Source organism: Solanum verrucosum, unplaced genomic scaffold (assembly GCF_900185275.1).
Source record: "Solanum verrucosum unplaced genomic scaffold, falcon-dt-bn FXZP01000064.1, whole genome shotgun sequence".
NCBI lineage: Eukaryota > Viridiplantae > Streptophyta > Magnoliopsida > Solanales > Solanaceae > Solanum > Solanum verrucosum.
In genome coordinates, this window is record NW_026020144.1 from 2,007,416 (window position 1) to 2,021,217 (window position 13,802).

General features: G+C 29.1%; 2 protein-coding genes across 2 annotated transcripts; both read left to right on the forward strand.

Moving 5' to 3' along the window:
* Nucleotides 1-2,200: 2,200 nt before the first annotated feature.
* LOC125827741 (probable jasmonic acid carboxyl methyltransferase 2) lies at nucleotides 2,201-5,925 on the forward strand. The gene is made up of 4 exons (XM_049507065.1): nucleotides 2,201-2,305; nucleotides 2,806-3,216; nucleotides 4,585-4,863; nucleotides 5,563-5,925. Exons 1-4 carry the CDS (start codon nucleotides 2,231-2,233, stop codon nucleotides 5,923-5,925), a joined length of 1,128 nt encoding a protein of 375 aa, XP_049363022.1. The 5' UTR covers nucleotides 2,201-2,230.
* A 2,534-nt stretch (nucleotides 5,926-8,459) lies between these two features.
* LOC125827740 (abscisic acid 8'-hydroxylase 4) lies at nucleotides 8,460-13,021 on the forward strand. Its single transcript, XM_049507064.1, is given in 11 exon segments — nucleotides 8,460-8,665; nucleotides 9,583-9,904; nucleotides 10,692-10,841; nucleotides 10,919-11,084; nucleotides 11,191-11,270; nucleotides 11,759-11,845; nucleotides 12,176-12,254; nucleotides 12,348-12,356; nucleotides 12,359-12,453; nucleotides 12,670-12,788; nucleotides 12,884-13,021. Coding segments are annotated over 11 exon segments (1,443 nt in total). The 3' UTR covers nucleotides 13,014-13,021.
* The last annotated feature ends 781 nt before the right edge of the window (nucleotides 13,022-13,802 follow it).

Below are 13,802 nucleotides of genomic sequence, written 5' to 3' on the forward strand. Positions count from 1 at the left end.
TACATTGTATTATATATTAAAAATTGAGTTATATATATTTATAATTTTAAACCAATGAGAATTTGAATAAATCATTTTCCGTCCCTCTAGTTCCCCACTGTTTGGAGCTAGTAAATGTTTGTATTCCTTATTTACACTATTAACATGTCATATATAGATCACATAAAAATAATTTAATATATATACTGATTTTGTATTTATATTTTACTATACTTATATATTTAGCTTACTTGTCAAAAGTCAAAACGTTTAATTTATTTCTAAAATGCAAGACACAAGTCAGTCCACAAAAGCATGTACACGTAGTATTTAATTTATTGTCTCTTCTAATTTAGAAAGAAGTCATTTTTTTCTTACGTTTACGTCAATTAAAAGTCTAATTCATTTAAAATGGACTTCACGTGGATTATTTTAACTTTTTTCAACTTCTAGCCAGTAGCATAGTACAATAATATAATGTATGACCAAGAAAATTCAGGCCACATTCTTATAACTTTTCGACATAGATAAAATAAACACATAACAAGTATCAACTCTCAAAAAAAATTGAAATTAGCTATGAATTTTATTGACCGAGAATATTCAGGCCACATTCTTTAAACTTTTTGACATAGAAAATGAAACACGTAACAAGTATTCAATTATGATTGTACTATTCAAGTGTTTGTGTGAATCACCTTCGTCTTGGAAGAACTTTTAACAAGAAAGTGATGAAGGAAAAACCCTTAAAAATCTTCTAACCTTGTGGGATGTTGATGGAGTCATATGCATACAGTAAAACCTTTCTAAATTAATATAAGTGGGATCATAAAATATTATTATTTTATAGAGATATTATTTAATCAATAAATTAATATTTATTAATTTAAAGAGTGTTTCAACACCGAAAAATTTGTTCGGGAATAAAATCTCAAAGAATTTGGATGAACCCACTTGTGGAAACGTCATTCATGAACTTGAGGTCATGATTAATGATCTCGATTACCACAATAAAATGGACGTTAATAACCTATTGGATGAGTGAAAATGATACATTTTTAGAGGTCCAGAGCTTAGAACAAATTGTGAATATCATTGAAAAAATAATGTCGATGATAAAGTTAAAGATGATACAATATCTTTGGATCTAGTTACACGTAAGGAAACACTTATCGCATTTAGAACTCTTCACAATTTAAGGTGCAATTCAAAAAGATAACATCGAAAATTTTGGATGCAATAAGAAAAGTTAGGGATGGGCTTCAACTAGATTTAAATTTTAACAAAAAAAAAAGAACATCATAGAATCATATTTCACTAAATTGTCTTAGATATATTTATACTTTTAAAAAATTATTACTTTATAATATTAGTTGGACCATATATTTATGTAGGGGTCTTCTAGAAATATTTTATCTTATTATCTTATCGAAATGAGTGATTTTTTCCATTGGCCCAAGTTGAAACTGAAGGAAACTATTATCTTAGAGAGATTATTAATTAACCGAGTATAATTTAGTGAGGTTTTACTATATTTATAAATTGGCTAGAGACTCAATTCGATTAAAACTTTTATCCTAGCTGGAAACCTTACCGTAAAATATAGTTTTTCTAAAGTCTCATAATTTATAATTTCCTCCGATAACTCCGAATATGCATAACTTGGAAGAAAAATAATTGCCTCATTTATTATTTTACTTGATAGAAAAGGTAAATTGTTAATTACCAAGTACATGCGAGTTGCATTAAAGTCTCTACAAGAGACGTAAATATTCCAACACAAATTATTCGTAGAATTAAGAAATAAATAAATTTATAACGTAATATAATATTTTTATGCTTATAAATCATCTCATCACTAAAGATAAATTTTAAAAAATATATTCTTTCCCATATTGACTGAGAAGGAAAATCTACATATAATTAAAACTTAGGAATAAACAAGATGATGTAACATCTTTGTGTACGATCAACATTAATATTTTTTTCTTTTTCGTCAATTTCTTTTAGCTTTTTATCTAATTTTTCTGATTAAAAATTAAATAATTATATTCATGGTATAATTTAAAGACACGTGTATGACTCCAAAATATTTTTGTGGCTGTGATGAAACAAGTACAAAAACTAAACCACAAGGAATATGTAGTCTTAGGTTGGTGAAGCCTATAAATAAGTAACCATAATTTATATTATTTTCATCGCTACAAGCTTTTTAAGAAAAGAAAAAAAAATAGTAATAATAATTATAAAGATGGAAGTTATGCAAGTACTTCATATGAATAATGGAGAAGGAGAAACTAGCTATGCTAAAAACTCCAATATTCAGGTTAATCATAATTTCATATATATTATAGTTGAAATATTTATTTATTTACTTCATTATTTAGTTTATGTATCAATTTTTTTAGCAAACATAATGTTGTTTCTCTAAATAAATATTTGCATGCATGAGTGTGGCCAATTGAAAATTACACTAAAAGACTCTAAAGCCCAACCAGCTTGGCCTACTTTCTAAGCTAATATAATATTAGTATACTATATTCTTTTTGTCTCTAGAGTTTTTAAGATTGACTTGAAAGTTTGAAACAAAAAAAATCAGTTTTTTCCTCATGAAAATGATAAAGAAGTTTTTAATTTATTAATTCTTCACATAAATCGAGGAACTTCGATGATTTTTGAAGTGCAAAATGTATTTGAAGAATATAAATTAAAAAAAAGATGGAAATATTTTATCAAAGAACACGTCCAGTCGAGTAGAATTATCTAAAGTCAGAATATATCAATCGAGTAACTACATTTTTTAATGTTACATATTTGATTTTGTAGAGAAAGATAATATCAGTGACGAATTCAAGACTTAAGGAAGCAATATTAAACATTATGTGCAACAACAACAACAAAAATGTGCCGGAGAGCATTGGTGTTGCGGATTTGGGTTGTTCTTCTGGACCGAACACATTGATGGTTGTCTCTGAGATTATAAATATCATAGATGAAACATCGCGAAAATCGGGCATATCCTTCCCGGAGTTGAGAATTTCTCTTAATGATCTTCCTGGCAATGATTTCAATGACATATTTAGGTCATTGCCATCATTTTTTCATAAAGTTAAAGAAGAAAAAGGTGCAGAAAATTGCTATGTTGTTGGTGTTCCTGGTTCATTTTATGGAAGGCTTTTTCCACAAAAGAGCATGCATTTTGTTCACTCTTCATCTAGTCTACATTGGCTCTCTCAGGTCAGTGTGACCAATTTAGTCAACCTAATTTTTCTTAAATATTTTGAATTATTAACTATCGGCAATGACTTATAAGTAGTACTTTCTTTATGTAGTTTTCAATGATGTGTACGCAGATTATATTTGAAGACTTGAAGAATCTATGTCTAAATTATCAAAATCGAGAATTAAGTAATTTAACCCACCGTTCTCTAGCTTTTACCATACAAGAGCTAATTTACTATACCTATGTCCAAATAATTCGGAATTTTTTAGTTAGGGTGTGTTTGGTAGGAAGGAAAATGTTTTCTACGGAAAACGAGTTTCTAGTTGAAAAACAAGTGAGTTTCTTGCTTATTTTCTAGTGTAAGATAAGTAAGCAAGAAAATATTCGTATTTATATGTTATCTAGCAAAATACAATAAAGGTAGGATGAGAGAGGGGAGGATTGGGGGATTGGATGGCTCCAGAGACAATAAACTTGAAATGTCGTTTATGCAACATATTTTTCCTACTTTCATTAGGGAAGTCATTTTCCTTATTTTTAAGAAATTTATTTACTAAAAAAAAATGTTTTCCAACCATATATAAAAAAATTGAAAAATATTCTCCTACGTACCAAACACACCCAAAGTATCCACTCATTTAATTTTCGAAAACAAAATATGGGGAATTAGTTGACCATCAATTATCAGATTAGATATAATTAAAACGACTAAGATTGTTAACTACCAATTTGTTATAGGTCTGTTCTTGATTGAAAAAGTTGTCTCTAATGTATTATTAAATGCTTTCATGTGAAGTTTACGAAATAACTATAATTAATTAGCACCACAAAATTAAAGGAATTGACTCCACTAGATATATCTAAACTACCACTTTGATGGAACCAGTTAACCAATAAATCTCACTTATTTGAATCTTTTACGTTATTTGAATCTTTTACGTTACAAAAATGTGAAACACGATATTTAAAATTTTATCTAATAAAATTAAGATGATATATCTATCGGTGGCGGAGGCAGATACAAGTCAGAATGTCAATTAGACACTCTTCGTCAGAAAAAAATATTTTATTTATAAGTAAAAAATATACGAAGTGATTAAATAATATATTTTGAACACATTTGATATAACATGTTATTGTAGCCCAGCGGTTTCAGATGCTTTTTAATGGGTTTTAGACACCATGAATGAGCCAGCGCTCGCGTGTTTGAATCTCACTAGCAACATTTTTTTCTGAACACCCTTCGTGAAATTCCTGACTTCCCATCGATATCTACCCATCTAAAATATGTTAAATCAGTTCATATGCGATTTGAGTTACCTTTCAACTATGTCATTTTCATATGGTTCACTTGAATTAATATTCAAATAATTCCACTGCAGGTTCCACTTGGTTTGGGTACTAATAATGCAATGTCATCCCTAAACAAAGGGAAATTATACATATCACATACTAGTCCAAGTGATGTCATCAATGCATACGTGTCACAATTTCAGAACGATTTCTCCACATTTCTCCGATCACGTTCGCCGGAAATAGTCCCCGGCGGGAGGATGTTGTTGTCACTAATGGGGAGGAGCTCTATTGATCCCACCATTGAAGATGGTTGTTACTACCAATGGGAGCTTCTTGCAAATGCGCTCTATAATTTGGTCTCAAAGGTAAATTACTTTTTAGAACTTATCTTAAAATGAAATAATTTTTTTTTAATATATTAGACTAATAAAGTAAACAGAAGGAATAAGTCGAAATTAAATATTCAATATGATTATCTTTATCCGTTTATTTTTTAGCGTTCAAATTAGTGTCGACTTCGTTCCGACATTTTTTAGAGATCGTGTAGTTTATTTTTTGTGGAGATGTATATATGCTCGTAAAATTAAATAGAAAGAATATTTTTTTAAAAAATTTAATTTTTTTATGTGATAATAATAGTAACTGGGATGAGCTTAAGCATAGCAATATAAATAATGAAAAAATCAGAAGTATTCATTATATAATTGTTGCGTAATATCAGAGTATTCTTGGATAACGAGATTTGAATATATATCTTGTTATCTAGAATTGAGATAAGATAAGTTACAATAGTGTATGTATCCATTTTTGAATAGTATATTTATTAGAGTCATCCGAGTTTTGACTCTTACCATCCTTATATTTGTTGATAGTAGCTCTAAAAAGCTCATACTCTTTTTGAAGAGAGTGAAGTTTCCATTCTAATATCTTGAGTACTTGTGCTGATAAGATAACATATAGTTATAAATTTTGAAAATATATATCTTTTGTCCCTGAAAATATTAAATGTTTACTTGGGGACCAAATTAATGAAATATTTATTCATACATTTTTTTTTAATGCAGGGTCAAGTAGAAGAGGAGAAAATAGACTCATTCAATGCACCATACTATGCACCATGTCCTGAAGAAGTGAAAATTGCTGTAGAAAATGAAGGGTCATTTATGATTGATCGTATCGAGACTTTTGAGATTGAGTGGGACGCAAGAGTTTCTTCAAATTCATCGGACGATAAAATATTACTATCAAGGGGTCAACAAGTTGCTAAAACAATTAGGGCTGTGGTTGAATCAATGGTGGAAAATCATTTTGGAAATGAAATTATGGATGATTTGTTTAGTGTATATGGTGATCTTGTGGATGATTACATTTACAGGAAGAAAGCTGTTTATGTTAATTTGGTTGTTTCTCTCAAACGCAAGGAATGATTTTATATATGTTCAAATTAATTAGAAGACTAAGCAATATTATATTTATAAACCCCACATGTTAATAAGGGGTTGGATCAGTACCCTTCTCTGGACCGACATGCATATAGCGGGAGCTTTAATGTACCAGGTTATCCTTTTTTATATATATATTTAAGTTGAATTAATACATGTCAACTACTTATTGTAATATTTGTGTCTTAATTAATGAAATCATTTTTGGAAATGTTAACACTAGCAATATAATGTTGTTTATTTTTATTGGGCTTACTTATTTAAGTTCATGAGAACCCAAATAAAAAGAATTTGAAAACAAATAATCTATAATATGGTTAAAGTAAAGATGGATTGAAAATAAAATGTGGATTATATCCTTTCATCGAATATATTGGCTGATTTAAAAGTCAAATTGTTTTGACATGATGTATTATATTTGGATGTGATGTGTCTTCCAATTTGTGGTTCTTAATTAACTCATCTTTTATTCTAAGATATTTGATACGTAAAAAATATTTGATACATCATGTCTGAATCAACTTGAGAATATAGTATCTCAAAAACGAAAATAAAAAATATAAATTAACGTACATATTGATGGGGAAGTATGAATGAAACATGTTGTTGGAACTTGGAAGCACCTCATTTTTAAGCAAAGGAGTGATTTAACATGACATAAGAATATAATTTTAACATAAAATACTTAGGAATATTATTATTTTTGATAGACTTACAAAACTCGATTACATGCTATGGATGTCAAAAAACATTTGGATCTTTTCACCAAAAGATAATATATCATTTGCATAAGAATATTCTTTATATAATGGAAGTGTCAATTATTAGCTCGCAGCTGTTATTCCTAGTTGTAGAAAACAAACATATTTGGCCCAATTAAACTTACCCCAAAGATAATATATACTTTTAATTTATTTGTCTGAGTTTAAGTTGGGACGAAATTTAGAGAGTAAAAGAAATCTTTTTGAATGCTATGGCTTTAAATTAAAGATATATTAAATAAATTAACTCAAATACTTTTTAATCTCGTGATCTTAAACATGTCATTTTAGAAACTTAAAATTTAAAAATTACCAAAAATAAATAAATATTCTTTTTAAAATTAAGAGAATAAATATTTGGGTGTGACGTGCTTCCAACTTGTGCTTCATGAATTAATACTATTTTCTTTTTGAAAAAGTAACTTAAGAACGTTTCATATTAAACGTAAAAATATATAGAATAACTGAAATTAACGTGTGTATTGTTATTTTCTGAATAATTGAAATAACCGTGGATATTGGTTAATGAAAATTAACGTGATTATATTGATAGTCGCCACATCTAGCATAATAATATCATTTTGTGATTGATATGTAAATAAAAAAAATATTTATATAAAATATAGATAAATATTATAAGATTGTGACGAGTCAAAGTAGCCACACATTAGCTAGTTAGGCTAAGGAGTGATTTGATATAATATTTGACTTTAATTTTAACTAATAATTAGACATTTAAGAAAACTTTATTGATCCATCTCTAATATTCTATAGAACTAGTATCCCCACATTACTAGGCAGGTCCCTACGTACTTGTAATATATGCATGAATTTCGAAATTAAAAGTTTTTAATTTGAACTCCACATTTTACGGTATATTTTGTGTGGAGGAAATACTATTTTTTTTATAAAAAAATATAAGTGAGATTTTTAATTAATATTTAGTGTTCGATAAAAAAGCAAAAAAATAATATTATTCCTTCAATATTTATATGTAATTTAACGTAATGCTATAAGATGAATGTGAAGATGAAGAAAATATTATTATCAAGGGGTCAACAAGTGGCTAAAACAATTACAGGTTGTTTGGTAGTTGGTTAGAATTATGTAGTTATAGTAATGTAGGAATTAGTTATGAGTGAATCTATGTATTATTTCACCTTCTATCTCGCATAAAATAATACATGAATTCTCTCATAATTTATGCAGTGGGTTTCTGAAATATCAACCAAACATTCTATAAGTTATACGAAAATTAATACATATATAAATAGCTTGTTTCTTATCCAGCTATCAAACGACCCCTTAGAACTCTGGTTGCATCAATGGTTGGAAGCTCATTTTGGAAATGAAATTATGGATGATTTATTTAGTGTGCATATTGATTCTAAATCCAACAAATCAAATGAAATATGATAAAATTTTAAACATTAATTCATAAAATTCAAAATCTAAATCATCATTTTATAATGTAACTTAGGTAAGCAATAAGTTAGTGGATGAATTAGTTGGCTAAATAGGGATATTTTGAATAACAAAAAAATCTGTCGTATCAAAGAGCACTTAAAAATCCCTTAAGTGGAAACATCCATTTACACATTTCATAATTACTTCTCCACTAAATTAAAAAAATGAACGACTCAATTTGATTTTTAAAATTTTTGGGACCTTTAATTTCTCTACAAATAGAATTAATTAACTAAGGTATCAACAATAATCTTTTGGTAATTAGGACTAAATAATTCTATAGGAGTAAAAATGTTTTCTTGGTTTTGGTACATATTTCCCTGTTTGGGATTATTATTATTACAAATCTTATGGCATAATAATACTGGAAAAACTCCGGCGAAAAAGATTCCGGCAGGCAACCGGGAAATACCGGTCATCGGAGAAACCATCCAGTTCATGGCTGCCATCAATAGCAACAAAGGCTTCTATGATTTTATCAAAATTCGACGACTTAAGTAAGACTAAAGATCCTTTTTAAGTTTGGAATTTTATAATTATGTCATATATGTTGAAAATAGGATAACATAATGTGCGTGTGTGGTATTATAAAAGTTTAATATTTGTATTTTGTTCTAGCAATAATGGATACTTGTTTCGAGTATCGATCAATTAAGTATGTCTCAATTTCAAATTAGTTCAGGAAATTGAAACCTCAATTAGTTGGCGTGTCTTTTTTTTTTTTTTGGGAAAAACTACGTAATTAGACATACTTCACTATCATATATATTATTATTATCTATACTTTCATAATATCATGTATCTTACCATTAATTAAGAGTTTCCTACTATATATTGAGGAAGATACACTTAGATACATGTATTTTTGCTACCAGATACACTAAAATAGGGAGAGAAGTGAGCAAGATTTGTTATGTATCCCAGATACATGTGAATCACACTAGATACATATATTTACATGTATATGGTATGATTCGTATATATCTGAGATAGCAGATACATAGGAGAGTGGAGAGTGAGATTGGAGAGAAGCGAGAGAGGCAAGCGGGATTTGTTATGTATCCCAGATAAATGTGAATCCGCTTTGATACTGTGTATCTAGAACAAATTAGACCTAATTTTGGCAACTAGATCCCGAGATACATGTGTCTAGACGTATCTGGACGCATCAAAATTTGATAAGATATATAATATTACAAACTAGAGTATATATAAGTAATTAGCTAGCTCCCAAACTAGTGGAATTTATGTAAGTTTTCTCTTTTTTGTGTGTTGTCGGTAGTATTAGAATTAGGAATGACACTAAAAAGATAAAAATAAAAAAAAAATAAAAAAAAATTGTGTGACTTTCATCTTGTCAAAATGACAAAATTTTAACATTTTGGTGGAATTGGATGGAATGCTTTGTTTATAGGTATGGGAATTGCTTCAAAACGAATATATTTGGGCAAACACATGTATTTATATCGAGCACGGAAGCAGCAAAGAAAATACTAAGTAACGAAGGAGGGAATTTCACTAAGAGATATATAAAGTCAATCGCGAAGCTCGTAGGAGATCAAAGCCTTCTTTGTGCTTCACATCAGCAGCATAAAATTATTCGAAGCCATCTTAGTAGTTTGTTCTCAACAACATCTCTTTCAACAATGGTGAGACAATTTGATGAATTGACAGTTAATAATCTTAGCAACTGGCACAAAAAATCCAGCATTATTATTCTCCATGAAGCTTTAAAGGTTGGTGTCCCTATTGGTCTATTCAATTTTCATTTTAGCCTCACTTTTTTTCAAATTTTATTTAGACTCAACTTGGGACTAATAAGCCCAAAAACTTGATGGTGCTTCCTACCAACCCCCACCCCACACACAAAAAAAAAAAGGGAAAGAAAATGACTATTGTGTTTTGTAATTGGTCCAAGTACAAAAATATCCGATTCTGAGATCACCATTTAAGTCATACCCATAGTGCATAGAAATATATAAATCTATCCATTTTAAAACAATTTCAGATATATGATGTGTGAAGTTTAACATATGATTGAACTTTAGTCATTTTCGCATGGTTTTAGTCATATGTATCTGAATTTTGTCATTTTTGTCAAAATTTGTTCTAAAATAGATAGATATGCAAATTTTTTTAATTTTTTTAAAAGAATGAATACATGTTACTTAGTGATGTCCAAATTAGATACTCGTAAATGTTTTACTTTGTAATTCGCCAATTGTACAAATTTAAATGGCTTGGTCATGACCTGTCTATTAATTTGACCCAATTTTTGACTCGTTTGAGTTTAATCCGACCTATCTATTTGTGAGCTATGTATTTACCATACTTATATAGCATCAATTGGTACAAAGAAGTACCCTATCAGTGACTAACATATAGCAATAGCAATTATAGTACCCTATAAGTGACTAACATATAGCAATAGCAATTACTTTAAATATTTGTATAATTTGATCGGTTCAAAGAATCCACTTCAACGAGTCGTATTTTCATGAGCTATTTTTTTCGTACTTGTAGATTACCCTCGAAGCAATTTGCAAAATGTTAATGAGTTTGGAAGACAAAAAGGAACTAGAAATGTTGCATAAGGATATTGGGCTGATTTATGAAGCAATGTTGTCATTTCCATTAAGACTACCATGGACCAGATTCTACAAAGGCCTACAGGTAAGATTGGCCCATTTATCAAAGCCCATTAAAATTCATAAGCAGGCCCATCTAAAGCCCATTGACATTAATTGCAGGCCAGAAAAAGAATTATGAATTTGCTGGACAAGATATTAGAAGCAAGAAGAAAGTCCAAAGAAAAATATGATGATTTTCTTGATTATCTTTTGATTAAGGATGATCAAATCATACAATTAACAAATGAGCAGATTAAAGATAATATATTAACTATGATTATTGCAGGTTTGTTCTTAATTTAATCTACAATTGAGGTTTTTTCTGTTACTAATTGAAGCCCAAATTGGATTCAATTGGAATATAATTATATAATTCCATTTTTTTATGGCAGGTCAAGACACCACAGCTAGTGCAATTACATGGATGGTTAAATATTTGGATGATAATCCAAAAGCCCTTAAGAACCTTAGGGTAACGAGAAATATTTTCTCCGTCTCAATTTATGTGATATCTTTCAAATTTCAAGATTTAAACGAATCTTTTTTCCATTTACCGTAGTACTCTTTTTATCTGTCTTTTAAATATTGAATTGTCATTTATTATGACTTATAATACTTTTTACATAGTTTCATAATATATAAATTGTTTAAATATATATCCAGTAGTAGCATGTAGGAGCTATAATTTAACCTCTCTATAACAATGTCGTTTGTTTGGATTTTTGTTTCAGTGAATGTTATTATAGAGAACATATAATACATATTGAAAAATCGATTTCAAAGGAAAACTTGTCCCACTAGAGTAAATTGTTATATAGAGGATGGTTGTTATAGAAAAGTTTGACTGTAATATCTTGGACTTGCTAGATTTTCATAAAAGATCCTATGATTTTCTTTTATTATTATTTTTAAAAGTAATTCACAGGCAAAGTTCTAATTATAGAAAGTTGGCTGGAATAGGCTGAACAACAAGCTCTCCAACAGAAGGTTTCTTGTAAAGCATACCTCACATATGAAGATCTGAATTGTATGCCGTATGCATCTAAGGTACATTATTTTATTTAGATATTAGGAACACCCCCCCCCCCCCCGCACACACACACACCACCAAAGAAAAAGGAAGAATTATGTTCGAGACTTAATTTAATATAGTATCAGAGTCAGGTTTTTTGGCGCCCTTGGACTGGGGGAGGTGTGTGTGAGAGAAAATATGCTTCTTGTCCTTGAATATCACGCGCTCTGTACCAGATAGTGGAACCCTGAACATAAATTATACATTGATTATATATGGTTATACATATATGTATATTATTCACCCACCTACTCTTTTTAGTTTAAGCGATGGAATGGATGGCTAAACAACCTTTATGCTAACAGGTTGTAAAGGAATCACTTCGAATGGCTTCAATAGTGCCCTGGTTTCCAAGAATGGCACTTCAAGATTGTGAAATTGAAGGTTTAATTTGACTTCTTTATAAGTAACTATGAGTAATATATTGAATACAAAATTTTAATACTTATAACCCTCTAATTTCTATGTGAATTATAGGATTTACGATCAAAAAGGTTGGAACATTAACGTGGATGCTAAATCAATACATTTTGATCCAATCATATTCCATGATCCACATAAATTCATTCCTTCAAGATTTGATGTGAGTTTCTCAACAAACACATAACATATGTATCTATCTATATAAATTGTTATAAGTTAATCATAGTGAAATAATTATATACATAATCGATATAGTATTTCGAAAAGATTTAATGATTAATCATAAGTAAATTACTATGTCTAAATGTAACATCAGGTGCGAGTAAATTTTTTTATATTGAAGTTGTGATGATCTCATGTTGTTAAAAATGTTCAGGATGATTCAAAACCATACAGTTTCTTAGCATTTGGAATGGGAGGAAGAACATGCCTTGGACTGCATTTGGCTAGAGCCATGATGCTTGTTTTTGTCTATCGTTTGACCACATCCTATAGGTTCGTTGAAAGTATTAGATTCAGATGAAAGCATTGAAAAATGTACAAATGAAACTTGGATCTAATTTTACCTTTTTAATGTATTTTTGTATCAGATGGAAAGTATTGGATTCAGATGAAAGTATTGAAAAATGGACACTATTCTCGAGACTAAAAAGTGGTTGTCCCATACATGTTACGAGTATAGAAGAGGAGAGGGACTCCCCAAATGCATCAAAAACATGAAGCCAAAATATTCACCGTATTGCAATTATTTAGGTATATATTATTTACCAATATTTCATCATATGGATAGATGTAGATTTGTTTTTTGTTTTTTGTTTATTTAGATGAATTGTATATAGCTGTTATATTGCTTATAAATTTTTAAGTTAAAAACATTTTTACCCCAGCTTAGTAATTATTCTATCCTATGCTTCTATATTTCGATTTTTTTCTTGTTTACTAGAAGAATAGGTCTTACAATGCGTAAATTCAGAATTAATCGGAGCTCAGTCGAATATTGAACAGGAAATGAACTATGTACTATTGTACTAGTGGGCAAGTTCCCTTTTAATCAACTATTTCCCAATTCCAAGTTCCAACTCAAATGTGTGACATCAAAGAAAACTACAAGGAAAGCTGCTGGCATCCATGAATTTTTGTATTTGGCTTCCTCTAACCTTAACATCACAAGGCAATTGACATCTTTTTATAGGATGTAATATATATAAACTAATCTATATTCGTATCAAAATAAGTGTTATTTTAGCAAAAACTATATTCATAAATAAATCAATAAATGTCTCTTGAAAATTGAACACTATTAAGAAGATATGAAGTATAGTATAAAGTTATAGTTGAAAAAACATACTAATTTTGTTTTTAATTATTTCTAAGGTAACACTTATTTTGGGATAACTTTTTTTTTGTTGAAGTGACAATTATTTTGAGACGGTGGGAGTATCATACAAAAAGATTTAATGTAATGATGCAAGCTAAACCTATAATTGGTTCAACAAATTCATGCAATTA

Excerpts from the sequence above, each read along its gene's own strand:
- LOC125827741 (XM_049507065.1), top strand. The coding sequence starts at position 2,231 with ATGGAAGTTATGCAAGTACTTCATATGAATAATGGAGAAGGAGAAACT. Across the intron at positions 2,306-2,805 it reads CTAAAAACTCCAATATTCAG|AGAAAGATAATATCAGTGAC; the intron begins GTTAATCATAAT and ends TTGATTTTGTAG. Across the intron at positions 3,217-4,584 it reads GTCTACATTGGCTCTCTCAG|GTTCCACTTGGTTTGGGTAC; the intron begins GTCAGTGTGACC and ends ATTCCACTGCAG.